The sequence below is a fragment of the Phyllostomus hastatus genome, unplaced genomic scaffold (genome assembly GCF_019186645.2).
Source record: "Phyllostomus hastatus isolate PE091 unplaced genomic scaffold, TTU_PhHast_1.1 phas_contig_86, whole genome shotgun sequence".
Classification (NCBI taxonomy): Eukaryota; Metazoa; Chordata; class Mammalia; order Chiroptera; family Phyllostomidae; genus Phyllostomus; species Phyllostomus hastatus.
In genome coordinates this window covers 96141001-96168516 of record NW_025333977.1, presented here as the reverse complement: position 1 = coordinate 96168516, position 27516 = coordinate 96141001, and the positions used below count along the sequence as shown (strand labels likewise).

The window sequence follows — 27516 nt, the reverse complement described above, 5'->3', positions numbered from 1 at the left end:
GCTCACAGGGTGTCACTGAGCCTCCCCACGTAGGCCCTGGGCCTGGAGCAGGGTGTCCACTGCCAGTGTTGGCTGAGCCAAATGAAACCAACTCAAGGGCAGGCTGCCCTAGAGGAGTTCCTGGCCTTAAACCGCAAGTATTTGGCTGAGGAGCCAGGGAAGTGTCATAAAAGTCTCCTTAAAATCTGCCTAGGAGTACTCTTGGCTAGGAGGCACTGTGCCAGCAGCTGCCTTTGTTTACACCCAAGGCAGCAGGCTGGGAACCTTCATTCCTGTCTCTGCTGCCCACCAGGCTGTTACCTCAGGTGTGGTCTCTGTGGGGTGGAAGGTAGCTGCTGTTTCCCATGCTTGCCTGAGAACTCCTCCACTGGTAGCAAGTAGAGAGCAGAGCTGTGACTCTGGGAGAAGAAACCCCTGTCCCCAGGCCTCAGGCAGGCATGTGCTAGGGTCTGTGAGGAGGGGAGTGGAGGGTGGCTGCTTTCATACAGCGCTTACTTGGTGCCACACCTGAGCGTCACCAGTGTCACACCCTACACACCTGCTCCAGCCCCACAAGGTTAGGACTGTGACCTCCTAGGGTGGCTCAGGAAGGTGACTCTGAGAGGCTGTCATTTGCCCAAGGGTCCTCACCCAGGCCCAAGCACAGCAGAACTCCCCATGTGGTGGGCTTGGGCTCCAAGGCCTGCCCACTTCATAGCACTTAGGGGGACTCCACCTCCCAGGTCAAAAGTTCACGCTGTGGCAAGGGGCCTCTTGCATAAACCCCACCTCCATCCGGCATCAGGGCTGGTCCATGGTAACTGGTCTGCCCCCAAGTTCTCACCGTAGCATGGGTCACCTCCAGGCCTCCCCCAGCCCATCCCCACTCTCACCCTGGGCTGCAGCACCCAGCACATCAGCCAGGGCTGGTCCCTCAGCCACCTCACAAATGTTGAGTTCCCCTAGGATTTTTATATCTTAGGGTATAATTTGCAAAAAGCAAAATGCACAGCTCTTAAGAACAGATCCCAAACATTTCACATCAACTATCCTTGATTCTTCAGTGAGACCTACAGGAGAATCAACACCCTTATTGCTAGCATTTACTCCATGCTAAGAAAATGCAACACGTCCTCTGCGCGTTCCATGCATTAAGGCATTTAACCATGGAACCTCCCTTTAGGAAAGTCTCCTTAAAAGTGCATCACAGATGATGAAAGCTTGTAGATAGTGGAGCTGAGGACTTGCTACAAATTCTGCTCCTCCACTTACTAGCTGTGGGCTTTGAGTAACTAACCCAGTTTATGCCTTAGTGTCTGCATCTGCACAACAAAAACACAGTAGTCCTCACCTCATAGTGCGGTGAGGTTCAACAAGTAATTCCCACCAAGAACCTGGAACAGGGCCTGACAACTGCCAGCCTTCATTCTCCTCGCAGCTAGCACAGGGCCGCCCTGGACCCCTGCTTGCCACCTCCCTACCCCCGATATCTTCATCTGATGTCCTTGTCCCTGGTACCGACCTTTGTGAAGTCACACTGCTCCCCTCACCCAGGCCGTGCCACTAACCCTGGGGATGGCCTGGTTGCTCTGCCAGGCTGAGGACAAGGTCCTGCTCCCACCTGCCTGGACCCCTCTGCCTGGCCCACACCATCCCCACAAGTGTTTTAACTGAAGTCCAGAGCTAGAACCACCCCCCACGCGCCTGCTGCCTCCCACGCTGTGCAGAGTCACCATCGCAGCCGGAGCCCAACCCTGCCTGCCTTCCCATCCCATACTTTCCCAGACCCTGGACTCTCCTCTGCTTGGACAGCGATGAGCAGCCCCCGCCCCCTTCACTCCTGCTATATTCAAGGCAGCTGAGATACACACTTTGCAATCCACCAGAGCTAGGCTTAAACTTGGTGCTACACTCACTAGATGTGCATGCGGATTGGGTTTAATTGCTCACTGAATGTCAGTTGTGTCATATTAAAATGGGAATAATGACCTACTTCATAGGACTTGGTAGATGAAATAAAATACTATCATTTCTTGGGCAGCTGCATCATGACATGCCTTGTGCTACGTGCATGTTAAATTTTTATCCCCTTTAATTCTTAGGAGGGAGGGATTCTTCATCTCAAGAACACACAGTGACTAGGTCCAATCAAGAAAAGCCTTTATGGTTCTCTACAAACAGGAGCTCAGCAGTGATGAGCCACATCACAACCTTTCCCCAGATGTCAGAGGCTGCATTGGAGACGACGGGAATTTAGGGCTCTCAAGTCAGATACAGAGAAACCAATGACAAAGGCGGGAGGTCCAAGTGCATAACGCCTCAGGTCTTGTCCAGAAGGTCAGCATTTTTGACAGTCTGTGATCTTGAAACTTTTATCCCACTTCACCCCTGCTCCAGCAGAGGGAGTGGCAAGGGAGTGTGAGGGAGAAAGTGGGAGACTGCAGGAATACCCCCAGGTGATAATGAATCCGAGTCCCATATGTGGACTTGATCTGGGACTGAGATACCTCTCTAGCCCCACCTTTGTCCACTAGGAACACATCCAGGAAATGGAGGAGTGGATGCTCCCCCAGCCCCCTTGTTGAAGGGGCCCTCATGAGGCCCCTTCAGAGCAGAGCTGTGGGACCATGGACACAGTGCATGATCAGGGCCTCAGGGAATTTGGGTGAGGCCAGTGGAGGCTGCAGCTCTACCCAGGGCCCTGTCCCAGCCCCTTGCCATGTAACCTGTAGGCCAGGGTGGAGGCCCTCTGCTCTCCGCCCAGAAATCCCAGTGCGGCCTCGCCAATGCTTCAGTCCCTACCTGGGGCCTCAGTCCCTTCAGGACCTACCTTGGTCACCTGCCCCATCCAAAATTTCCCTGTCGGAGCCTCATCTCCCTCTGCCCCCTCCGAACTGGGGTCAACAGCCCCATTATGCCTCCGTTGCTGAGGCCCTGGGCCAAGTGTTCTTCCTGAAACTGCCCCGCCCCCTGAACAGGTGAGACCACTGTGGAAGCAGGGATTTGGGGCTCCTCAGGCCTCTCCATCACTTATCATCACTGAGGGGCTCAGAGGGCAGGCCCAGTCCTTGTGTTATCGAAAGGAAATGCCAGAAGGGAAAAACCCACCTGAACCTCCTTCCCTGCCACCCCTCACATCTAGGACCAGGGCTCCTGCCTACTGGCCAGGAATTCAGGGCCCCTCCAAGAGTCCTGGCCTCCATACCCAGCTCTCAGTCCCACCCACATGTTGTCCCCAGCTCCTCATGCCCCGCCTGAGACAAGAAGGGGAGCAAATTGCAGGACTTAAGAGGGAGAGGCCCAACCATGGTAGAGATGGAAGCTTCCTTGGTCTGACATGGGTCTGACATTTTTGACAACCAAAGTACCCTGACCCCTGGGAGCCCTCCCTGCAGCCCCCAGAGACTCACCTACCCTCCTCTTTCCTTGGTGAGCTACCTGCTTCCCCAGGGCTTGGTCAGAGCTGTGATCCTGTGTGCTGTCTTCTGGGGACTGCCTTCTGCTCCCTCCCACAGAGGGGCCTGGAGATCCTCCGACACCCCGTGGGGAGGGCAGAGGAGCAGCCTACCGGGCCCCTAAGGCAGGCCCAATCAGGGACAGGCCCTGGGCCCCTGGCAGCTGCCCCTACCACCCCGTGTGGTTAGAAACGAAGAAGCACTGAGGAGGGCGGCGGGTGGGAGGCAGTCAGGGAGCCACTCAGAAGGGCAGTGCAGTCAGGGCACCTCCTGAAGTAGCAGAGGCGTGTCTGAGTTCTGTGCTGAGACGCTGGGTGACTCAGGACCAATGAGCCCCAGGGCATACAAATTAAGGATGGAGTCAGCAATGATGCGGGCTGTACGCTTCTGGTACCCGCCTGAGGTCACCATGAGGATGGGCACCTGGTGGGCACGGACCACCCGGAACACCAGTTCATCTCGCTTCACGATGCCCTGTGGGGAGATTGGGAAGGCTGGCTCAGACACACCTTGATCCTCGTGGTATCAAGAGTCCTGCTACTTACACCCACCCCCTCTCTGATACCAGGAGAAACACCAGTGTGGTCCACCTGTCCTGCTGCTGCAGAGTCTGCAGAGCTGACGCTCCCCTGCCCTCCAGGGTCAGGACATACCTGTGGGCTAATGGACAGTCCCCCAAGGCGGTCACCCTCGAGGATGTCAGTGCCCGCGTTGTATACCACCACGTCGGGAGGATGCTCCTGAAGGGCTTTCTCAAGGTTCCTCTCCACTTTATCCAGGTACTCATCATCCTCTGTGCCCCACTCTAGCTCCACCTTCCGCCTGATGGCCTCTAAGAGGGATACAGGAATACCCCCAATGTGCAGAGAAGAGAAACTGAGACTCAAGAGGGCAAAGATGGCCTGGGTCCCTGTCAGCGCCCCAGGCAGGACTAAACAATGGTCTGACTCCAGCACTGCTCAGGCTCTCCTTTCACCCCAAGTGAGCTAAAAAGAGCACCAATAGCTGCAAAGCAGGGGCCCAAAGGAGAGAAGGGGAACTGAAGATAAAACACTGCCCTGCAGACTGAGAGACGGGTGTCAGACATCTGCTCTCACCACTTCCTGGAGCCCGTGCCCAGGCACATGGATGCCATGTTGTGCCCCCAGGTCCAAACCCACACATTCAGGATTCAGCTCAGAAACTGGTCCCTTGGGCCACACAGGCCGCTGACTACCCAAAGCAGACTCACTCACTAGCCCTACCAGCAAAAGTGCCCCCTACTCACAAAGTGAGCAGGTCCCTGTACTTTCACAGCTGAACTGGGCATCTCTGCCTTTAGATTGTCAAGTTTAACCTGCCTGCACTTATTTTAACACCTGCCTGCACTTATTTTAACAACTACTATATTTGAACTAATTTTTTCTGTCTTATTTGGAATATGCTATTTATTGTATTATCCCCTTTGTTTCTTTTTCATCTCTTCCACTGACAGACAGACACATACCTAAGAGTCTATTTTTATCCTTCTGATGGCTACCCCCAATATAAGGACCCACACATATGTTTATTAGACAGGCTAATGAGATTTTGGGTGGGTCAAGTGACTTCTTTCGGTCTGTTTCCTCATCTGTACAATGGAAACAATTCCCAACTTGTAGAGATGCTGAGAATACATGAAGTGAATTCTGCAGGGCCCAGCACACAGGAAAAAGTCAGGAGGGAGAGTCCCATCCATTCGAGAGTGCACCTAGGACTGGGGGATGGGGAGCAGCTTACGCTTGGCAAAGCGGTCCCCAGGGTAGATATGGCGATTGTAGACGTCCATGATGTACACACGCTTGTCACCCATGAAGTCCCGCTCGTGCCCATTGCCCTGTGGGGAGAACATGGAAGCCACTTGCAGGTAGGTGCCCTCAGCAAGGCCAAGATCACCCCACCCAGGACCCGCCCTCCCTGACCCCCTGACCCCGTGCCTGAGCAGTGTGATTTGCCCTTGGAGCAGAGGATCTCATGGCTGTTAAGTGACAAAGCTGGGATTCAACCTCAAAACCTGGCCCCATGACCTTCCAGTGTGACCTTAAGCAAGCCCTGGCCCTGTCATTTTCGTCTCCAGGAAACAAGGCAGGAAACCTGGCTCTACCACCCTCTCAAGTCTGTAGCAGAATTGGCTGGGATCAGGGATGTGAAACAAACTGCAAAAGGCTGTACTCATGTGACTTGGCTCAGAAGCTCAGTGTCACATGACCTTGAAGCAGGGTGCAGGACCATCACAAAGCTACAGCAGCACAGGTGTGGGAGGGCCTTCAAGAGCCTATAGATGCCCTGCCTTGTCTTTCACCAGAGGAGCCAGACCTGAGTTTCAAGTCCTGATGCTTTCCCTGCAGGCAGTTGCCTTGGAGCCAAGCAACCCTGAACTGGTATGATTGAGCATTTCCCTGAGGGGCTGGTCTGCAGTGCTTCTCAGCCCTGTGCAGAATGACCGTGGAAGCCACTGAGGGGTTTAGAGTGCAAGAACAGCACTGCCAGACTGGGTTTAGGAAGAACCCTCAGCCTGCCTTTCGGGGGCAGTCAGGAGAAGGGAGGGAGCACCTTCAGGTTTGATAGGAACATTGAAGAGGACCAGCCACCCTGGCTGGGCTGAGAGGGTTGCAGAAGGAGAAAGAAGGGCCCTTTGCTTCCAGCCTCTCTCTCCAGACACAGGGAGCGGGGTGGATCAGGATGAAGGTGGCAGAAGTCTGCCTTGGGGCTCAGGGCTGTTCCCAGGGTTGGGGGGGTTTCACAGTGCAGGGCTGCATGAGAGATGTTGACGGGGAGCATGCAAAGGGGGCCTGAGGAGGGGGACCCATGAGAACCCAGTCCCCACAGGGCACTCACCTGATGGGCATCGAGATCCACAATGGTGGCCTTGGCGATGCCCTCCACTCGCTCAAACAGAAACTGCCCAGGGGAGAAGAGGGAAGATGTAAGGACCCACAGAAGACATGGCCCCTCAGGACTCCCAATTGGTGAGGGGCCAGGGCAGGAAGCCATACATGCTGTGGGCTCTCAGAACCGGGCTAACCCATCACATGCCCAGCAGAGCTTGTAGCTCCAGGGAAGCATGTCTGCACAGTCAGAAAGGCTCCCTGGAGGAAGGGGCCTGTTCTGTGCCATGAAGGGCTGGAAGTCAGGAGGTAGGTAAGCAGGGGAGTGAGGCTGGCCCTCAATGACAGCCCAGGAATCCTGAGGCAATGTGTAGGGGCTAGACGAGGGGGGACCTCCCCTAAAAACTGGGCCTGGAACTTTATTCTACAATCGTTGCCTTCCTGCAACTCTATGTCCTCATGCCTCCTTCCCCTCCCTCCAGCCTCTAGGAAGGTCCACTATGTGTCTCCCCCTGACGGCCAGGGTCTGCTGACCTGCCCCCCCCCACCCCCATTAGTCTGTGCGCCCTGTGAGAACAGGGACCATGATGGCCTGTTCCTGACACCCAGCCCGAGGTCAGGCACAGGGTGGTCAGGGGGAGCTCTAGGGTCCTCTGACATGGAGGCCAAGGCCAGCTCTGCACCTTCTGGCTATGTGACCTCACCTCTCTGGACCTCAATTTCCTCATATGTAATATATGAGGATAAATTGAGGTGAGCCATGGAGAACGGTGGCTGGCATAAGCTTGAGCCTGTAGTTAATGCCATCAATATTATTGTGGTCATTATTATTTCTATCTCCTTCTCACTCTTCTTCAACAATTCCCTTCTTATATGGTTGCTGCTCCCTCCATCCCCTGCCATTGTTGAAGGCTATAATACCTCCCTCCTGTGGGGCTACTATAATATAACCCCTCAGGTCTGGGTTTGAGCCCGAGCCTGGCTGAGCAATGCAGGAGCTTCCTCCCCTTCTGAGGCTCAGTTGCTTTCTTTATAATGTGGGGTGAGAACACAAAACCGGGAATGGCAGGGGGATTCCAGGAAGGGCTCTTGAAGGTAAGTCCCCAGGTGCTCTCCTGCGCACCTTGATGGTGAGTGTGATGTCCGCATAGGCACAGAAGCCCCCGCCCCGGTCACTGGAACAGTGATGGAAGCCACCACCTACAAAAGGAAAGACGTGGTGTGGTCAGGGACAGGCTTAAGGCTAGATCCAGGTGCATACCCACCCCCTGGCCTCCCAAGGGGCCCTTCCTGCTCAGCTCCCAGGAAGATCTCCAGGGACTCCAAGTTGGAAAAGTGAACTTTGTGCCTAGATATGTCACCTCCCCCGCCAGGTCAGGAGCCAGCTTTGCCATCACAGCCACCCATGTCAGAGAAAGAAACCCCTTAGGTTGTCCCAATAAGTTGGCCCCAATGCCCACTCACACCCCTCAGGGGAAGGGAGCTCATCCTTCCTAAGGTAGGGAGTCACCACAGAGCTGGGCCTGCCCACATATGAGTCCTCCTGCAAAAAAAGGATGGTGGGGCTCTGGGGGCAGGTTTACCTTGGGACCACCTAGATTCTTTAGGATGGTAGAAGGGGATATCAGACAGGGCACAGTCTGATGGTCATGGCTGCCCATGGCAATGGTGAGGGCCCTGGAAGCTGGGGTCCAGCCCCCTTTACCCCTCAACCCCAAGACCATAGCCTCAGAGCCTCAGTGACCATGGAAACCATTCCCCTGCAACCCCTATAAGAACCTGAGCTGCAGAGCTTCTGAAGTTGAGCCCACACTGTCTCAGCTGGCAGTGTAAAGCCAGGGCCCACAGATGCTGGGACTTGCCTCTTGCACCACTTAAGAGGCGGTCATTGGGTCATAATGAGATAACAGTCAACGGTGAACTCCTAACTAGGCACTAAGTTCACTGAAGTCTCTGTATAGCCCTAGCAGGTAGCATTATTGTCATCATCTCCATTTTAGATTCAGAACCTGAGGCACAGAGAGGGTCAGCAACTTGCCCTGTGTCACACAGCTAACTAATGGCAGAACGAAGATTCAAACCAAGGGATAGACCAGGATCTGGGCTTTTAACCTCTTCCAGGCCATAACACCTTCCATGAGGGAAGGGCCTGGGTCCTCTTGGGAACCCTATAGAAACCCATGGCAAGTGTCACTCATTCATTTGTTCAGCAGAACATCATAACATCATGGTTAAATCAGGCCTAATGAAGGGTACTTGGACATACCAAGGTGGAAGAGATCCAGCCCCTGGCCTTCCAGTGCTCACAGTCCAAGGTGGGGGTTGGGGGAGGAGCAATGGGGCTCTGAGCAAGCCACTAGTCCTCTCTCAACATCCATGTTCTCATTGAAAAAATTGGACTGAACAATAACACCCAGCTCAGACAAGAGGCTGGACAAGAACAGGGCTTCACAAACTGTGACATGCCAATCCTCCATGAGGGACACTGGCAAGGATGAAGAAGACCACGGGTGCAGCCCCCCCATGAGCCAATCTTGTGGGAGAGGCCAGGGGACTGAGGAATGATGGCCCTCAAGGCCCCTGAGAACAAAGTGATACTGATCTTGGGCCTGTCCATCCACCATGACATGATCAAGCCCCTGCAGACTGTCCTGTGCCCCAGAGGTTGATGGAGCCTTTTGGGGTAGCCACTGAAACTCTGCAGGTTTCAGTCCCATGCAGAGCTGTCCACGGATGGCACAGGCTTTCTGGGAGAGTGAGTTCCCCATCACTGGAAGTATGCAAAAGTGGGACTGGGAAGCAACCTGGAGAACTCTTTTAGACAAAGATTCCATGCCAGACGGAGGCATTGATTGATCCCTCCCAGGCACCAGAGCTTCTGAGCTCACAGCTGCTTCCTCCAGGTCCCTTTGGGCCCTCCCAGCCCCCAGGCCTTAACAGGCCAGCTTCCCCAGGCGCGGCACTTACCCACATTGATGGCCCAGCCTCGCTCCACTGCCAGCTTCCCTGCCTGGGAGACAAGCACAGGGTAAAGGGCAAGGCAACCCTCTCCACTCACTCCTCATTCATTCACTGACTCACTTATTCATCCCATAAATGGTGCTTCTAGCCAGCTCTGAGGTGAGGCTACAGGAGGCACCCACCCCTGGGGCAAATGCAGTCCCAGTAGCCAGTACCAGATGGGTTGGCATATAGGATGCGCAGTGCATAATCCCCTTTGCAATTTTGTGAGGGAACTAGAAGAAACATAAACTGACAATGACTTTAATGAGGTTTTCAAAGAGAAAACAGACAAGTTTTTGCTCATGGAAATAGAGTAGACTGAATACTGAAATCCCATAGGAAATCAAAGTTTTGGGGTGTGCGGTAATACTCTAATAAAATAAAAAAATATACAAATTTGCAAGCTAAAAGGAAAACTATAGGGATCAACAGGTATTTATCCAGGTCTGAATTAGACCATTGACCACTGAAATCTGAAATGTTCCTGTGGCTAATTTTAAAGAAAACTACACAGAGGACAGGGAACCTAATTTTGCCAGGAGTGTTCATCGCCACACCCATGATGTGGAGGGAGGGAGTTCCATCTATCACTGAAGTCATGGGGTTTGCTTTTCCATCTTAAATCTGATACATTGGAGCAATCGTTTTAGGATATATCTCTGGGGGATGGGATACATCTTATATACCAGCAAATACAGTAACTCAACCAGGAGTTCCCCAGGGGAAAAAAACAATGAATTCCAATGTCCTGGGATGGGGAAAGCTTTGAGAAAGAGTCATTATTGTTAGGCTTTGAGGAATATTTAAGATTTTATTCAACTACTACGTGGGAGGAGGGCATTCCAGATGGAGAGGTCAGGATGGGCAAAGGCCCAGAGGTGGGAAGGAAGCAGGTGGAAGGGTCCCCAGCCCAGCCTGCCTCCCACTTGCCTCCTCACCTACCATTATGGTTCCTCCTGTCTGGATCCGAAGGGGCTTCAGCACCTTCCTCTGAACAAGGAAGTTGGGGAGAAAGATGAGAGGGGGTATTTCTGTGATGGTGGCGACAGCAAAGGACCACTGTGGAAAGAGACGCAGACCATTGGCCTCCCACTGCCACACCCAAAGCTAGGAGGCAGCAGCTGGGAAATCAGATTTCCTCTAATGCCAACTTCAAAGTGCCTTGGGCAAACTCTGGGTCAAGTGCAGTTACTTTGGTAAGAAACAAGAACCCCCCACAGGTCTGAATCCCACCAAGCTTTGGGCTCAATAAAGAACAGTTTACACAGCATGTTTTCTTAAAGCTCAGTTGGAACACATCCCTCAGCGCTCCAAAGCCCTTGGCTGCCCTCTTGTGCCCCAAACAAGAGCTGAGGAGGACTCCGACAGGCCCCTCCCACTCACTGTACAGAAGAGGACAGAGAGGATCTTTCTTGCCGAGGTCACATGTTGCCTCACTGACAGAGTCCATGTGTCCTGCTCCCCCAGCAAAGTATGGCCTCTTTATCCACTGAGAACTGGACCTCCTTTCAAAACAGGCATCCTGCCCCCTCTCCAGTTACTGAGGCAGGAGGAGCTGGGGAACCTAAAAGGCATATGCACTGAAATAAGGACACAGCTTTTCCTGTGACCTTATTCCAGTGACCTCCCAGGTCCCTGGCAAATGTCCATGTACCCAGTTCCTGAACCATCTCCTGCCTGGCTGAGAATGCATCTAGGCCCAGGCTCCCTGCTCCTACTGACTGCAGGTGGAGGCCAAGAAGGCCCAGGTTTCTTCTAGGTGTCAGGCCCCGAGGTGGGGGCTACACCACTTCTCCTGTCAGGGTGCTTTTTGTAGCCTACTATGAAAGTGCTTATATGCAATGTGACAAGCCCTGCAATGGAGAAGAACATGGCCTGAGCAAGGGAGGGGGGGAAACAGGCTTTCCAGAGGTACTAACTAACATACATGAAAGCAGAGACTGAAGGTGAACAACAGTTAGCCAGTTGTAGGGGTCAAGGTAACAAAGTTATTGCTGGCGGAAGAGAAGTGAGTCCCCATGTTCAATGGAAGTTGGGTATAGCCGGGACATATAGGGCTGGTCTGGCAGCGAAGGCTCTCAGGCATGTCAGACCAGTAGGGAGCCTCAGATAGCACTTCCCACACTGCTGCAGTTGTAACAGGAGAACTAGGTAGGGGATCAAGAAGAGCAGCAGCAGCCCCGGGAAGGAAGTGAGAGATAATGAGGGTGTGGGGAAGGTGAGATGGGGATAGTTAACAGACAACAGATGAATGGAGGTGTCTGGATGCAAGGTCAGAACCCCAGCACTCCAACACTGAAGGGCAAAGGCCAGGCTGGAGTTCACTGGGATGAAAAAGGGCTGTCTGGGGACCAGAAGGGTGATGGGGAATGGGTGGTGGGGGATGGCAGGTGCTCAGGAGGCCAGCCACTAAGAAGGTTTCAGGAAGGAGTGAGCAAAGTTGGGTGCTGAGACAGCCAAGGCATCCAATGACAGAGAACTAGGGGGGAGGTGTGGCCACTATGATCACCAATCAGGAGAGAATTATAGATTTAGGCCTGGAGAGGCCTGCAGAAAAAGCATGTGCCTGGAAAGGGCCACTTCCTGGAGGCAGTGGGGGAGGGCACTCATGAGAGGCTGGGGTGGGAGGGCAGGACAAAACAGCCCACAAATGGGCTACTGTGGGTTAGGCCACCAGCCAACATGGGAGACATCTTGTCAGACTGCCTGCACTGCCACTGAACACCTGTGTGGCCACCCCTTCCAGGCTGGCAAGGCTGAGGATAGCTGAAGGCTGGGCAAGCTTGCTCAGCTCCCTCATTCAAACAAGCAGGGCCTACAGGACCTGGATTACTTATCTTGAATGAGAGGCGTCCACCCAGCCTACTGCAAGTCCTGGCCCTCTGGCTGTAACATGGAGGTACCATGGGCCCAGAGGGGGTGGGTGGTAGAGCTAGGACACGCCGGACAGCTGCAAGACCCACCCCTGTGTATATGGATTGTGGGTTCATATTTGTGAAGCTGCAGTGTTGTGAGACGAGACGTGAGGACTTCTAAGCTGGAGACTGAATTTTACATGGGCCAAACATAAAGTCAGCAGAAGTGCATATGGGCTTCAACCACAGGGACTAGCTCCCACAGGACAAGGCACCCATCTGTCAGTATTTCTTGACTTCTGGCCATGAAAGACAGGGCTAGGCTTTCTTCTCAGCCCAGACATGGTTTCTGTGCAAGGTAGTGCTGTGGCTTACTGACACTCTAGACCGGAGCTAGACAATCCAAAAACTGCCAGCCACACATAGCTACTTACATATAATTTTAAGTTACTAAAAAAATTTTTAAAGTTTTTTTAAATTAAAATTTTGTTCCTCTGTCACACAAACAATATTTTAAGTGCTTAATGGCCACACATGGCTAGTGACTGCTGGACTGACAGAATCCTTCTAGAACATTTCCATCATTGCAGAAAGTTCTGTTGGATATAGCTGCTCTAGAAAAAAAACATCAGTGGCCACAGTGAGACAAAAATGGAGGGAGTGGGGCAGACTGGGGGGTGATAGATGCTCCAGCACCAGGAGCAGACACTTTATCTGGGAGGTGCAGTCGGCTGGATTGGGCCCACCCAGATCTGCCTGCAGCCTGGCCCCAGGCAAGGGCATGGAGGGACAGGCTGGATCAGGGCAGGATAGGGACAGGGCTCATAAGTCTTCCTCAGTCACACTGGTTCAACTCTGGACTCTGCCACTGCTGCATGAATTTGGGCATGGCCCTCTACGTGACTGTGCCTCCTGTCTCCTCCTCTATGAAACAGGAACTCCTCCCAACTAGGCCTGGAATGAGAGCTTTAGAAGACACTAGAGAGGTCTGTACTCACTGCCCAGTGTAAAGTACCCCAGCCTGAGCTCCCTTGACCCCTGCCTTTGTTTCATCTTTGTGCACAGCACTTGTCTCTACCTGACAATAGCAATACTTCTATGTCAGCTCTCTCAACAGGACACCAGCTCTGGCAGGGCAGGCACATGCTTGTTCCTGCTGCATATGATGCCTGGAACAAAGTAGGTGCTTGTTGCTCATACCTGCAATACCTCCCAGATCCCTACCTGCACCCTCGCCTGAAAAGGCCACCTTAACTGTTTTATCCCAGGAGAGCCTGTAAGAGCCTGGCCTCCTGCTCCTAGGACACACCCCATGGGGTCAGGCTGAGGCCACACTTCTGGTGAATCCACGTGTAGGCCCAGCTTCTTCCCCTGCCTTCTCTGCCTCCCACATTCTCTTACAGGTTTCACCTGGAACCTTGTACCACATAAATCCCTGCTGCAGGCTCTGTTTCTAGGGCTGTGCTTCTCCAAGTGTGGTTCTTAGACCAGCAACAACAGTGGTCCCTGAGAGCTTGTTAGAAATGCACATTCTCAGGCCCAACCCCAGACCCCCTGAATCAGAAACACTGGAAGTGGAGCCCAGCAATCTGTGTCATGACAAGCCCTCCAGAGAATTTGATGCTTAAGGGAACTTGACCTCAGTGTTGAACAAATGAATGAATGAGCTACAGTGAACCTGTGAGGTTTATCCCAGCCTGATACCCACTGCCTACCAAAGGGCATGGCCCAGGAGCTTCCCCATTCCAGAGCATGGTCATATGTCAGAGCCTTCATGCCCAGGCAGTCTTTTGGGAACACCACAACACTGCACTGCTCTCCTGCTGCCTGATTTCCTCAGGTGGACCCCCACCCTCAGAGGTCCAGACCAACAATGGCTCTAAGGGAAGAGACTGGCTGCAACCCTACTCAGAACCCCAAGTGCTTGGTTTGGGTCCGGACTTTCCAGCAGTGGAAGTGGGAGCAAAAGGAGAGAAGGGAAAAAAATCCCTCATTATCATCTTAGTTAATGAAAAAAAAAAAAGCCTCTGACAAAATCCAGTGCTTTCATGAAATCAATCAACAAGTTAGGAATACAAGGGAACTCCCTCCACATGACAAAGGGCATTTGTCTCTCACACACATACAATCCCACAGCTAACACCATACTCAGTGGAAAGCCTTTCCCACCTAAGATCAGAAACAAGGCAAAGATGACTGCTTTTGCCACTTTTGCCACTTCTGTTTAACTGGAAGTTCCAACCAAAGCAATGAGGAAATACAAAGAAAAAAAATACAAAAAAACAATTGGAAAGGAAGAAGTAGAATTTATCTCTATTCACAGGTGGCACAATGTTCTATATAGGAGATTCTAAAGAACAAACATGAACACCCCCCCCCCCCCCAATTAAACTTAAGAAATAAATTCAGCAAAGTTGCAGGACATAAGATCAGCACACAAAAAGCAGCTGTATTTCTACACACTAACAACAAACAATTCAAAAATAAAATTATGAAGATATTCCATGCAACAATATTTTTACAGATATGTCCCCTAGAGCAAGGAGTATAAAGGAAGAACTAAAAAATGGGACTTCATCAAATTAAAAAGCTTCTGCACAGTTAATGAAAACATCAGCAAAGTGAAAAGGGAACCAACCGTATGGGAAAATATATTTGCCAATGAAACCTCAGACGAGGGTTTGATCTCCAAAATATATAAAGAACTCACACGATTCCACACCTGGAAGACAAGCAACCCAATTAAAAAATGGGCAAAGGATCTGAACAGACACGTCTCCAAGGAGGACATACAGAGGGCCCACAGACATGAAAGAATGCTCAGCATCACTAGCCATCAGAGAGATGCAAATTAAAACTACAATGAGCTACCACTTCACAATAATCAGAATGGTCACCACTAACAAATCAACAAAAAACAAGTGCTGGTGAGACTGTGACAAAAAGGGAACCCTAGTACACTGTTGGTGGGAATGCAGACTGATGCAGCCACTGTGGAAAACAGCATGGCATTTCCTCAGAAAAACTAAAAATGGAACTGCTTTTTGACCCAGCAGTTCCACTGCTAGGATTATACCCTAAGAATCCTGAAACACCAATTCAAAAGAACCTGTGCACCCCAATGTTCATAGCAGCACAATTTACAATAGCCAAGTGTTGGAAATAGCCTAAGTGCCCACCAGTAAATGAGTGGATCAAAAAACTCTGATACATTTACACAATGGAATTCTATGCAGCAGAAAGAAAGAAGGAGCTCCTACCCTTTGGGACAGCATGGATGGAACTGCAGAACATTACGCTAGGTGAAGTAAGCCAGGTGGTGAAAGACAAAAACTATGTGATCTCACCCATAAGTGGAACTTAATCAACAAAACAAACAAGTGAGCAAAATATAATCAGAGTCATTGAAATAAAGAACAAACTGACAGTGACCCCAGGGGCGAGGGGAGGGGGATAACGGAAGAAGGGAAGAAGGGGAAGGGTTGTCAAGGAACATGCACGAAGGACCAATGTACAAAGACAACGGGAGAGGGGGCAGGGGAGGATTGAATTTGGGATGTGGGGGTGGGTAGGGCAGGGGAGAATAATGGGGACAACTGAAACTGAACAACAATAATAAAAAAAGTAAAAAAATAAAATAAAATTGTTCATACTTTTCATTTTGGAGTAAAACAGGAATGACTGCGCCATGCAAGAAGTCTGCAATTAACTTTTTGTGACTGTCCTCTGTATCTATAGATGTCTTTTTAATGTTTTGGTGTCTGGCAACTCTAGTCACTTTAAAATATATTTCTTTTATTAATAAAATAATTATCATAAAAAAGAAACAAAGAAAATCATGAACATAATTCCATTTACAACAACATCAAAAATTAAAATACTTGCAAATAAATTTAACCAAGAAGATGCAAAACTTACACACTGAAAACTCTAAAACATTGTTTATGAAAAAACTTAAAGAAGATTTAAATAAATGGCAAAAGTATTCTGTGTTCATGGATTGACCTAATTAATATTGTAAAAATGGCAATACTTTTCCAAATTCATCTGAAGATTCAACACAATCCCTATCAAAATCCCAATGCCACCCCCACTTTTTGCAGAAACAGGGAAGCTGATCTTGTAATTTGTATGGAATCTCAAGGGACCCTAAATAGTGAAAACAATCTTGAAAAACAACAAAGTTGGAGGACTTGTTACAGGGTGCAGCCTAGAGGGGGGACCCCAAATGGGCATTTGAAATGGGGTCCAGAACTTAAGGTGTCCAGGAGATTTTAAGATGTCTCCATCCCTCCCACCCAGGGTGTGAGTTGGGGGAAGAGACAAATAGAGCAGGGCCATTAAGAGCTGTTTTGCATAGCAAAAGCCTTGCAGCTACCCTCTGGCGTGGTCATTTAACATATCTATAGCCTTTGGCTGGTCGCTTAGATATGTTAAATAGCTGTGATCATCTCTGAGCCAGGGGAATGTAAGTAACTTCCCCACCAAGATGTGACTGGGGGCAGATCCCCCAAGCTACAGTGCCTGTGTGGGAGCTCGGAGAAGACTGGCTCCAGGACACGGGGCCGCACCTGCCCAGACTCATGATGGCAGCCCAGTAAAGCTGGAAGGATATGAATTCTGGCATGTGAAGCCGAGTGTGGGAGGAGTCGGAAATGAAGCTGCAGAGGAAGATTGGCCGTGGGGATTTAAAACCCAGATGTGGCGGCCATTGAGAGAACCATGCGGCTTTAGCAGAATAGGGAGGACTTCAGCCATTGAGAGAGAACCATGTGGCTGTGGAGGTGCAGAGAGGATCATGGCCATTGAAGAGAGAACCATGCTGCCCTGAGAAGGAGAGCCATGCACAGCCCTGAGAGGGAGAACCGTGCTGCTTTAGGAAGGAGAACTATGCATCTTTAGCAGAGTGGAGACTCCCGCATCCCAGAGAGGGGAGAGAACCATGCGTCTTTAGCAGAGTGGAGACTCCCGCATCCCTGAGAAGGAGAACCGTGCTGCTTTAGGAGAGAGAACCACGCGGCCTTGACAGAGTGGAGGCTCCCACAGCTTTAGAAGGGGAACCACCACCTGGTTTTAGCAGAGATCCCGGCGACTCAGCCGAGGGTGCCGGGAACCCAGGGAGGTCTCCCAGTCGAGATGGAGGACTAACTAAGAACCAGAGGACTGCCTGAGCCATGGACTTCTATTTCCTTTCCTGAGATACGGTACTCTGGACTGGGCAAAGGGGGAAGGAAGGAAGGACTGTCTGTTTGTGGGTGTTTTAAGGGACTTTAAGATTTTTGATAAAGACATTAGGTCACTACTTTAAGTTTGTATAGCATTAAATAAACATTTCCTTTCCTTTTCACGAATCTCTGGCATTGAGAGACGTCTTTCCTAGGGCGGCAGACATAACGGACCCGGGGCCTTCTTTCAATAATGGTATATTGTCTCAGGCCCCCCTTGTCTGTTCTGTAATAGACTCACATTTTTCAATTTCAAAACTTACTACAAAGCTTCAGTAATCAGAACACTGTGGTATTGGCACAGGTAGATCAATTAAATAGAATTGAGAGTCCAGAAATACACACATCTATGGCCAACTGATTATCTATAAGAGTACTAAAACCAGTCAATGGAGAAAGAACAGTCTCCTCAACCAACTGGTGCTGGGAGACTGGATATCGACATGCATAAGAATGAAGTTGGATGCTTACCTTAAGACCATGTACAACAATTAACTCAAAATGGATCAAAGGACAGCACCACAACACAGTAAAGAGAGTTGCCCCACCCTGGCGAATACCTAAGTCTCCATCCCTTACAACTTATCAGGTGTGCCAAGACAAAGAAATATGACCCAAATGAAAGAACAGATCAAAACTCCAGAAAAAGAACTAAGTGACAAGGAGATAGACAATCTGTCAGATGCAGAGTTCAAAAGACTGGTAATCTGGATGCTCACAGAATTGATTGAGTTTGGTTGCAAAATGAAGGAAGAAATGAAAGCTATACAAAGTAAATAAAGAAAAATATACAGGGAACCAACAGTGTTAGGGAAAGAAATTGGGACTCAAATCAATGATTTGAAGCAGAAGGAAGAAATAAACATCCAGCCAGAACAGAATGAAGATACAAGAATTCAAAAAAATTAGGAGAGGCTTAGGAACTTCTGGGACAACTTTAAACGTTCCAACATCCGAATCATATGGGTGCCAGAAGAAGAGGAAGAGCAAGATGTTGAAAACTTATTTGAACAAATAATGAAGGAAAACTTTTCCAATCTGGCAAAAGAAATAGACTTCCAGGAAGCTCAGAGATTCCAAACAAGTTGGACCCAAGGAGGAGCACACCAAGGCACCTTAATTACTTTACCTAAGATTAAAGAGAAGGTGAGAATCTTCAAAGCAGCAAAAGGAAAAGAAAGAATTACTTACAAAGGAGTTGCCATATCAGCTGATTTCTCAAAAGAAACCTTGCAGACAAGAAGGGACTGGAAAGAAATATTCAAAGTCATGAAAGGCAAGGACCTACATCCAAGATTATCCAGCAAAGCAATAATTTAGAATGGAAGGGCAGATAAATTGCTTCCCAGGTAAGGCCAAGTTAAAGGAGTTCATCATTGCCAAGCCCTTATTCTATGAAATATTAAAGGGACTTATCTAAGAAATAAAAGATCAAAAACTATGAACAGTAAAATGACAAAAACCTCACAACTATTAACAACTGAACCTAAAAAAACAAAACTAAGCAAACAATTAGAACAGGAACAGAACCACAGAAATGGAGGTCATATGGAGGGTTATCAGTGGGGAGGCGGGGGGTGGGGGAATGGGGAGATAAGGTACAGGGCAAAGGAAGCATAAATGGTAAGCATAAAATAGACAGGGGGAGGTTAAGAATAGTATAGGAAATGGGAGAAGCCAAAGAACTTACACATATAATGCATGGACACAAGGTAAAGGGTGGGGGAATGCTGGAGTTGGGGAGTGTGCTGGGCAGAGGGGTACAAAGGGGAGGAAAAAATGGGACAGCTATAATAGCATAATCAATAAAATATACTTAAAAAATAAAGCCCTATAGACTAATAACAAAAAAAAAAAGTTAAACAGACTCACCGTATGACTCAGCAATTCTACTCCTAGGTATACAACCAAAACAATTGAAAACAGGTACTCAAACAAATACTTGTATCTGAATGTTCTTAGTAACACTGCACAAAAGCCAAAAGCTGGAAGTAACTCAAGCGTCCATTAGCTGATAAATGGATAAACAAAATGTAGCCTATCCACACAATGGAATGTTATTCAGCCTTAATAAGGAATGGAGTAGTGACACATGCTACAAGGTAGATGATTCTGGAAAACACTATGCTCAGTGAAAGAAGCCAGACACAGATCTCATATTGTATGATTTCAGGTACACTACATAAAACATCCAGAAAGGCAAAACCTTTTTGTGACATGATGGTCCCCCCACCACAGGATAGGAAGGAACAGGGAGCAACTGCCTAGTGGGTACAGGGTTTCTTTTTGGGATGATGAACATGTTTTGAAACTAGAGAGAAGTGGTGGTTGCACCACATTGTAAATGTACTAAATGCCACTAAATGTACACTTTAAGATGGTTAATGATTAATTTTATGTTATGTGAACTTTACCACAATAAAAAAAAAGGTGGGGGCGGAGAGAGGGCCCCCCTCAGGGAAGAAAAGTAAGATAAAGAGAGAATGAGAGACACTGGGGGTCCTGTTTCCCCAGAGACTCTCCTGAGACATCTGCCTTCAGGCACTAGGCTTCCCCTTCTCCCACAGGACTGAGAGCACCATAAGGGCAGTGACTAGGCCCAATTTGTGGCCAAGCTTCCCGGGACTGAGGGCAAAATTTCTGAGGCATCTGTGTCTTCTTTCTCTGGCATGCCCCATACTCAGTCTGAACAGCAGAAAATCCTGTAGTTTCATCCACTGCTTCCAGCCGAGCCTGAGAGCCCAGGATCTCCCCCAATGATTACTGCCTCCTTCCTCACTGGTCTCCCTGCTTTTGTCTGACAGCCTATTCTCATCACAGCTGCTAAGCAATTCAGTTAAAACTGAGATCAGATCATGTCCCTCGGCCTAAAATACTCCTTGGCTCTCTTCTCCCTCAGAGCAAAGCCACAGCAGCATGCAAAGCCCCATGTGGTCTGGCCCTGATCCTTTTCTGACCCCATCTCTTACCAGTCTCCCTCCCATTCCCTCCAGTCCAGCCACATTGGCTTCCCTACCATTGCTGGAGATACCACCGCCTTGTGGCCTTTGCACTTGCTCATCCTTCTGCTTGGAGTGTCCCCCTGGATGAGCACATAGCCTACTTCCTCACTGCCCTCAGTTCATGACCACATGTCAGTAAGATCCTCCATGACCCCCTATTTCAAACTGCAGTCCTCCCCCACCCCCGTTTCCTGCAGAACTTTCTTAGTGCACTAAGATACTATATCGACTTGATTTTAATGTCATTAGCCTGACTCCCCACCTAAATGCCAGCTCCATGGAAGGGGGACTTGGTCTCTTTTGTTCCATCCCTCTCCCTGCACCTAGAACAGAGTATGGTGTTCACTAAATGCTGGCTAAATATGTTCCAAGCGCTGTCCAGTTCAGGATGCACAAGGACAAGATGTCAAGTCTACATGACAACCTATGGAAACCAGTCCCTGGGGTCAGCAGGAGGCAAGAGCCCTGCCCTGCCCTGATTCAACCACCACCTTTAGTGGGGCCACCTCTGGGCCTTGTACACAGTAGGTGCTAAAAAGACATTTGCTTCCGTGAATGGATATCATCTGTCAAACATCAGACTACAGCATCTCCCTCAATGTCCTGTTTATTAAGCACAGAAGGCCACACCAGTGCAGGGCCAGGCACAGAGCCTGAAACACAGATCGGGGGACAGAGCAAGGATGGGGCAGGGGAGAAGGTGGATGTTCCACAGTGCACATAGAACACCCAACAAAAAGCAGCCCTAGGAGGCCTGCAGGAACTCTCCAGGGCACTGTCCCAGCTATCTGCAGCATAGAAAGGAGAAAAGAAATATTGCACATGTCTGTGGGGTGAATGGTGCTATGTGCCCCAGCACTGCAACACCTAGATGTCAGATAATGCCCTGAGCATCAAGGGCACATAGCACCATATCACTCTCCCACAGAATCCAAACTCCTCCCATAGCTTGCAAAACCTGGTGTAGCCTGGTCCTGCTGGGCTCTCTGAGCATATCACATGCCTCTTTGGTATTTCAGTCCCTTCAGCCGAGCTACTCAAAAAACGTCCTTCTCCCTTTCAGGAGGCAAAGTCCCCTCCCACTCAGACCTGAGACTCTGGAGCATTCTTTTTTCAAAGCTCCACCTGTATCACCTACTCATTTAATCCCAGCTCAAACCTTACCTCCTCTGTGAGGCCATCCATGACCACTCAGTCTAAATGAGCTTACCTCCATCCAGTTACCCTCCCTTTTTTCTTCCTTCATAGACCTTGGTGCTGCTCTCTGAAGTGCTTTTGTGTGGTTACTTCTTTATTTTTCAGTCTTCCATAATGAAAATGCAAATCCATGGCACCAGGAAAACTTGTTTACTCTCTTTTTTTTTTTTTGTACCTAGTACACAGTCAGTATTCGATATAGATGTTGAATGACAATACTTCACTTTAGTAGGTGCTATGGAATTCATCATGTTTCTCCTTTTGTTGTCACTGTCAGGGAGCTCCAAGTCAAACATGGAACTCAATCGTACCATCTTGGTTAATCCTTCCAGTTGTGTATCTGAATTCTCCCCCTGCCCTTGACCTCAATTTTCTACTTGAGAATCTACCTGTGAATACTTTAATTATTACTTATCATATGGCAAGCTACCCTCAGGCTTTTGGGAGTCCAAGGCCAGGCATCCAGTAGGCCCTACATAGTTACTCTATAAGGGTCCCTTAAAATGGGTGGGGCCTTGAAGTGCCAGCCTTATCCCACTCTGGCCCCACTCTGTTCTGGTCTCTTCTTGCCCCAACTCAATGCCTCCTGTCCCTGCACCCAGTCCTCACTCTCTGGACCCTGGCAGGCATGTCCTCCAGGCCCACCCCCTGGGCTATGGACTATGATCATGCCTGTCTAGGCCCCAGAAAACCAGGGCAGCCAAGTGCTGGGTTTTCTGCCAAGGCCTTGCACAGCTCTCTCTCCCAAGAGCCAGGTTTCAACTTCTTGCTGGTACTGTTTCATGAGTTAATGCTGTCACAACTCCATCTAGAATTCTCACATCTGGGCCAGTCTGAGAGAAGGGAAAGCAGTAGCTGTGACCAGGAACTAGGAAAACAGGACTGGATGCTTTACCTGGTGTCTCCCCCAGGCCTGCCTGACTTCCAGGTTGACCTTGAGTGGCAGTGGCCTCTTTCTGGGCCCAGGCTTTAACATGTATGGTGGGAAGGGTCCTGGTGACCTCTGGCATCTACTATGGCTCTGAGTCTGAAATGAGTCCAGCTGGGAAGCCTGGGGGTCAGGGGTCCCACACTGTTTTAAAATTTTTTTAAATTAAATTTATTAATGTGACATTGGTTAGTGACATTATATAGTTTCAGGTGTATAGGACTCCCATCTCTTGGAGACAAAAAACCTGTTGCATCCCTGATCCAACCAGGGCAGGCTAACAGCACCGAGTTCTCATGCGACCTCCCATGCAGCCTCCCCTCTGCTCCCACAAAAGACACTGACTGAAGGCCTCCACCCTCAGAACCTCAGCTACTGATGAGAGCTATGGGGTTCTATAGAAAGAGGTCATGAGCATGCAGCCTGTAGGCTCAGTTTGGTCTGCAGGTAGGATTTTAAAATTGTAAATGAACTGTCACAATAAGATATCAGGAAATGTCACTTAATAATCTGGGTTTCTGGCTCTGCTTTAAAGTCAGGCATTATGGCCATGCTGGGCCTACAGTGGAGCCAAGTAGCAACCACCTACTTGGGAAGGCCAGCAGCTTTCCAGTTCACCCACAAACCACCACTACCTGCCTGGCCATTTCTTTGTGTCCTGCTGGGCCCTGGGGGGTTTCAAACTTGTTTTTAGCCCCACAGTTTTCAACGAGTCTTTAGCAGAAGGTCTTAGAACAAAACCGTAAACTTCAGTCCAGTAAAAAGTAAGCCAGAATAGGACAGCTTTGATTGGATGGGGACAGGGCTGGGCTCCCGCTGACTATCATTCCAGCAGGGGTCTTTGAGGCCTGTTCATAGAACACAGACTGAAAGTCACTAATGCAGAAGCCCCAATTCTTGTAAAGTCTCGCTCTCCACCAAGTGGACATCCCTTCTCCCATACTCCGCGATGGGAACTCACCACCCCCAGCGCAGTCTAGCCCATTCCTAGTATCTGCCTTTTTCTGATACCTCGCTCCCTCTCTTGTGGACCACAGACTCCATGCTTCCCCTGAACTATGAACGGGAATTGAACCCCATTGGGCTGTACTTCTCCAGGCTTAGCTGCCCCTCCCATGGCCACTCACTCCTCCAGGCTGGCAGCCCCCCTGGTCTGTGGCAGCCCCAGGCCCTTGGCCTTGTACCTTGAGCTCGTTGAGATAGCGTCTCGTGTGCACCACCAGCAGGTCCTCATCCGAGGCTTCCCGTGCCTCTACCAGCATGCTGTCTGACAGAAGCTTCTCTTCTGAAACCATAAAGCAGGTACCATGCTTCCCTGCTGGGAGGGCCAAGCCCAGCCCAGTCCCAGACCCTCCCATCGGCTACAGACTTGGCCTCTGTCAGCCCTGCCCCAGGAGAAGGTGGGTGCTGTTGATTTATGGGCATTCTGAGAAGGGGCCACCTGCCAGGCCAGTGTGAACAATGGCAAGGTGCTTAGGCCAGGGGACTTTGGACATTGTGCAGACAGCAATCCTTCCCAAGTCACTGATAGTTATGAGGTAAGCTCAGGTGTGCCTGGACAACTTTTAGAGGCAAATGACACAGGGTCAATGATGTTGACCCTCAGGGTGAGACAAGCTCTCTCATCAATTCTCCCTGCACCTTCTGATAGCATCATGGGGGGCTCAGTGTGGTGTGGCCGTTCTTTAACACCCACCTGACCCATTATCATCTCCTTTTTTAACCCCTCAAAAATCAGTCTCACAGCCTGCAGCAACAATAATCAGCCTGAACTGAATTATACTCTTATTTTCAATGTATTTATATTTTACCATAACTTTCTATTCAGGGCAAGTAAAACTTGCTTTTCCTATTTAGATGACATATGTTTCCTTTAAAAAAAAAGTTTTATTCCTTGATTTTTAGAGAGAGGGGAAGGAAGGAAGAAAGAAAGGGAGAGAAACATCGATGCGTGAGAGACACATCAATAGGTTGCCACTTGCACGCCCCCAACTGGGGACCCTGCCTATAACCCAGACAAGTGATTAGGAACCGAACCAGCGACGTTTCAGTTTGCAGATTGGCACTCAATCCACTGAGCCACACCAGCCAGGGAAATATTTTCTTTTAAAACAAGTTTAAGTTTTTTAAAATGAAGCCTAAGTCAATAAAAAATATGAAGTAAATAATGGAAGAGGTGATATGAAGAGACAGCAAGGTCCCAAGTGTGGTTTGTAAATGATCAACGTTTAGAAAACACTGCATTATTTCACTACCCCTCATATACATCAGACAAAATTTGCTCTATGTTGCAAAAGAAGAAAAAGAAAAAGAAACTGAGGTCAAGAGCTCAAAGTGCTCTAGAGCACTGAGAACAGGCCCATGATGCTCTGGGTTTTAGGGAAATCAAAGGGATAAACAAGGTCAGAATCTAGGGGACCTGTTTTAAAATATTAACCTTAGAAACCAACCCTCAAAGAAACCAACTAATTACATACATTTCTCACATATAGTTCCACATACAGCAGGTGCTCCCCTAACTGTACCACAGAACATTCCATGGCTCCCCACTGCTTTCAGGCAAAGGGACGGCTCTTTTCTTGGAGATACCCAAGACCCTTCACATGTGGCCCCTGTTTCCTTTCTATTTATATCCTCATAGGAGAAAGGAGGGAACTCAGGAGGACTATTGCCTCCAGGTGTGGAAGACAAGGAACCATTCTGTAGGGCTACTAGGTGACACAGGAGCCCAAGAAAGGGAAATGGGGGGAGTGACTCAGACTGGAAATAGAGCATTCAGGAAGGCAAGAGAACTGCTCACTTCATTCATTTGCCATCACTGCACATGACTTATATTCTTTTCTACTTAATATTTTCTGTGAACACTCACTCTAGTCACTACTGCAAACAGAATATTAGTATCACTTGCCATAAATAGAATTTAACCAGAAATAAAAAACAAGTACAAAAGTAACAGTGTTGTAATTCGTAATTTGATTCTATTTTCTGCAAGGCACAGAGCCTCAGGCTTGCTCTGGATTTGTTAAAAAGGGAGATGGGCTTAGTGTTAAAAATGGGCTAACCCCAAAGTGAGACTTTCTCCACGGTGTGATCAGAAGGATAAGTCATCCTACATCAGGTAACACTTAAGGTAATATTTCCTAGTTTTCTCAGACTGCTCCTGACAGAGGGAAAAAGGGGAATTATCCTTGCACTAGCCTACTGTGATGCCTGAATTTCCCACACTGAAACACTTGCTCCGTGAGATAAGCCAAGAAGCGGGGGAGGCTGGAGCTCTGAGTTCCAGACTCCCCCTCTGCCATTTAGTAGCTATGTGACTGTGGGCATGTTTCCTAACTTTTCTGGGACCCATTTCCTCCATTGGTAATCAATGGGGTTGAAGCAAAAGTTCTCTTCCTCTTGGACTCTCTGAACTTGTGGGGGATGGGCAATGGACTCCTCCAAACTTCTGCTTCCTGTGTCTATCGTTAATTAGCTCCCTTTCTTCTGGGATTCCAGGGGAAGACACTGGACTTAGGCCCAGAGCAATGCGGATGCAGGGAAGGTTTGAGACAGGGACATATCATGCTTAGAAGTCTGTGTTGCAAAGATCCTTTTGACAGTATGGGCGGAAGGCAGTCTGAGGGCTGAGACTTTTGGCAGGAGAGTCTGAAGCTTGTTTTAGGGAAAGGTAGTGGAGAGGGTAAAGAAGCAGATGTAGGGTCCAAGGAAGGGCTTTCCATACCTTTTAGGAAGCTGATCACCTTGCCCCATTTTCCTGCATCGAAGGGGTGCAGCTTCTCCAGGCCCATGAAGGTTATGTTGTAGCGGGGCGAGTACACGATGGGCCACCGTGTCTCGGGCACATGCTGGTACAGCTGGCTTGTATGTGGCCTTTCGAGTGCATAGGGACAGAATACACAGATAGGGATGGTCTCAGTGTGGGAAGCAGCCTCACCCTGTGCCAGTTGGCTATGATTTACCAAACAGCCCTGACCTGGTACCACTAGCTCCTTCAGCAGCAGAAAGGGGCCACTTAGCAACAGCAACAATAATAGCAGTTCCTCGCTTAGCATTGGCTCTTTCCCTGCACTGTCCAACCCAATCCTGATAGCAGTCCTGGGAAGTAGGCACCACCATCTCATCAAAGGCTTGGAGAGGGAACCAAAGTCTCACAGGGGGTCTGTGGAGCAGCAGATGTACACCAAGGTGTGTCTGAATGCAAGGCCTTGGCATCTCACTTGCACGTTATAACAATTACACGGAACAGCTGAATGGCCCTAGGCCTCAGTTTCCTAAAAATCATGTACCTGTTGCGAGGATCCAGATTATGCATCTCATCAGCTGAGCAAAGAAAGCGTCCTGATCATGAGAGCTGGGGTCCCAGAAACAGCCGGTAGGGGCTCCCGCAGATTGTGGCCCAACCCAGAGCTAGGGATGCTGGTCACCTTCGGCCCACCGCGCAGTTTAGCCCCCTCCCCAATCCATCAAACCTCTGCAGCTGCCTCACAGGGGCGGCTCTAGCTGCTGCCACTGCAGGGGCCTCCGCAAGGCTGTTGGGGCCCGAGAGTAGACGTAACAGCCGCGCATGTCGCGGGCCCCCGCCCGGGTCGCGGCCTGGCCACGGGCTCCCGTCCCTTCGGCTGCAGAGAAATGGACGGGGGTGACCGGGAACGCTGGATTGGCCTGGGCGAACCGGACCAAACGACCCCTCGCCTGCCATACCTGGGCCCGCACCTGGCGGCCCCGTCTGGCCGCCTGCACACTGTGCTGCCTCCAAGGGGGACCCCTGGGAACGCCGGGGACTTAGGCGCCCCACCCCGTGCCCCAACCCCGGCCACACTCACATCCCGCGGCCGGGTAATCCCAGCGTTGGCCACCGCTCCACTACCGGGCGGCACGGGGCACAGCCCCGCCCAGGACACGCCCCCAGCCTCCGCTACCTCCGCTGGGGGCGGGGCTCTCTCAGGCTTAGCTCCGCCCAGCCTTCGTTCGCGTCACAGAAGGTCGGAGCCCTACGCAGAGGACTACCACAGGAAGGAGGCCA

The 27516-nt window shown here is 49.9% G+C and overlaps 1 protein-coding gene across 3 annotated transcripts; it reads right to left on the bottom strand.

Annotated features, from left to right (window-relative positions):
• Positions 1 to 2122: 2122 nt before the first annotated feature.
• Positions 2123 to 27391, bottom strand: HDAC11 (histone deacetylase 11). 3 transcript variants are annotated; one of them, XM_045851230.1, is made up of 10 exons: positions 27317 to 27391; positions 26215 to 26363; positions 23675 to 23775; positions 10226 to 10342; positions 9248 to 9290; positions 7404 to 7480; positions 6291 to 6353; positions 5193 to 5289; positions 4088 to 4266; positions 2123 to 3908 (listed from the first exon to the last, which is right to left on the bottom strand). In XM_045851230.1, coding segments are annotated over exons 1-10 (1044 nt in total). In that variant the 5' UTR covers positions 27319 to 27391; the 3' UTR covers positions 2123 to 3692. The 3 variants fall into 3 exon arrangements, with proteins under 3 accessions (XP_045707186.1, XP_045707187.1, XP_045707185.1); XM_045851231.1 differs by lacking the exon at positions 27317 to 27391 and adding an exon at positions 27195 to 27306; XM_045851229.1 differs by lacking the exon at positions 27317 to 27391 and adding an exon at positions 26780 to 26999.
• Between the last annotated feature and the right edge of the window lie 125 nt (positions 27392 to 27516).

What these genes read in the sequence shown, in the direction of transcription:
- HDAC11 (XM_045851229.1), bottom strand. Translation starts at nt 26,805, where the DNA reads ATGCATAATCTGGATCCTCGCAACAG. An exon ending in AATCTGGATCCTCGCAACAG is followed by an intron (nt 26,364 to 26,779) that starts GTACATGATTTT and finishes TGCACTCGAAAG; the next exon opens with GCCACATACAAGCCAGCTGT. An exon ending in GCTATCTCAACGAGCTCAAG is followed by an intron (nt 10,343 to 23,674) that starts GTACAAGGCCAA and finishes CTCTTTCCACAG; the next exon opens with TGGTCCTTTGCTGTCGCCAC.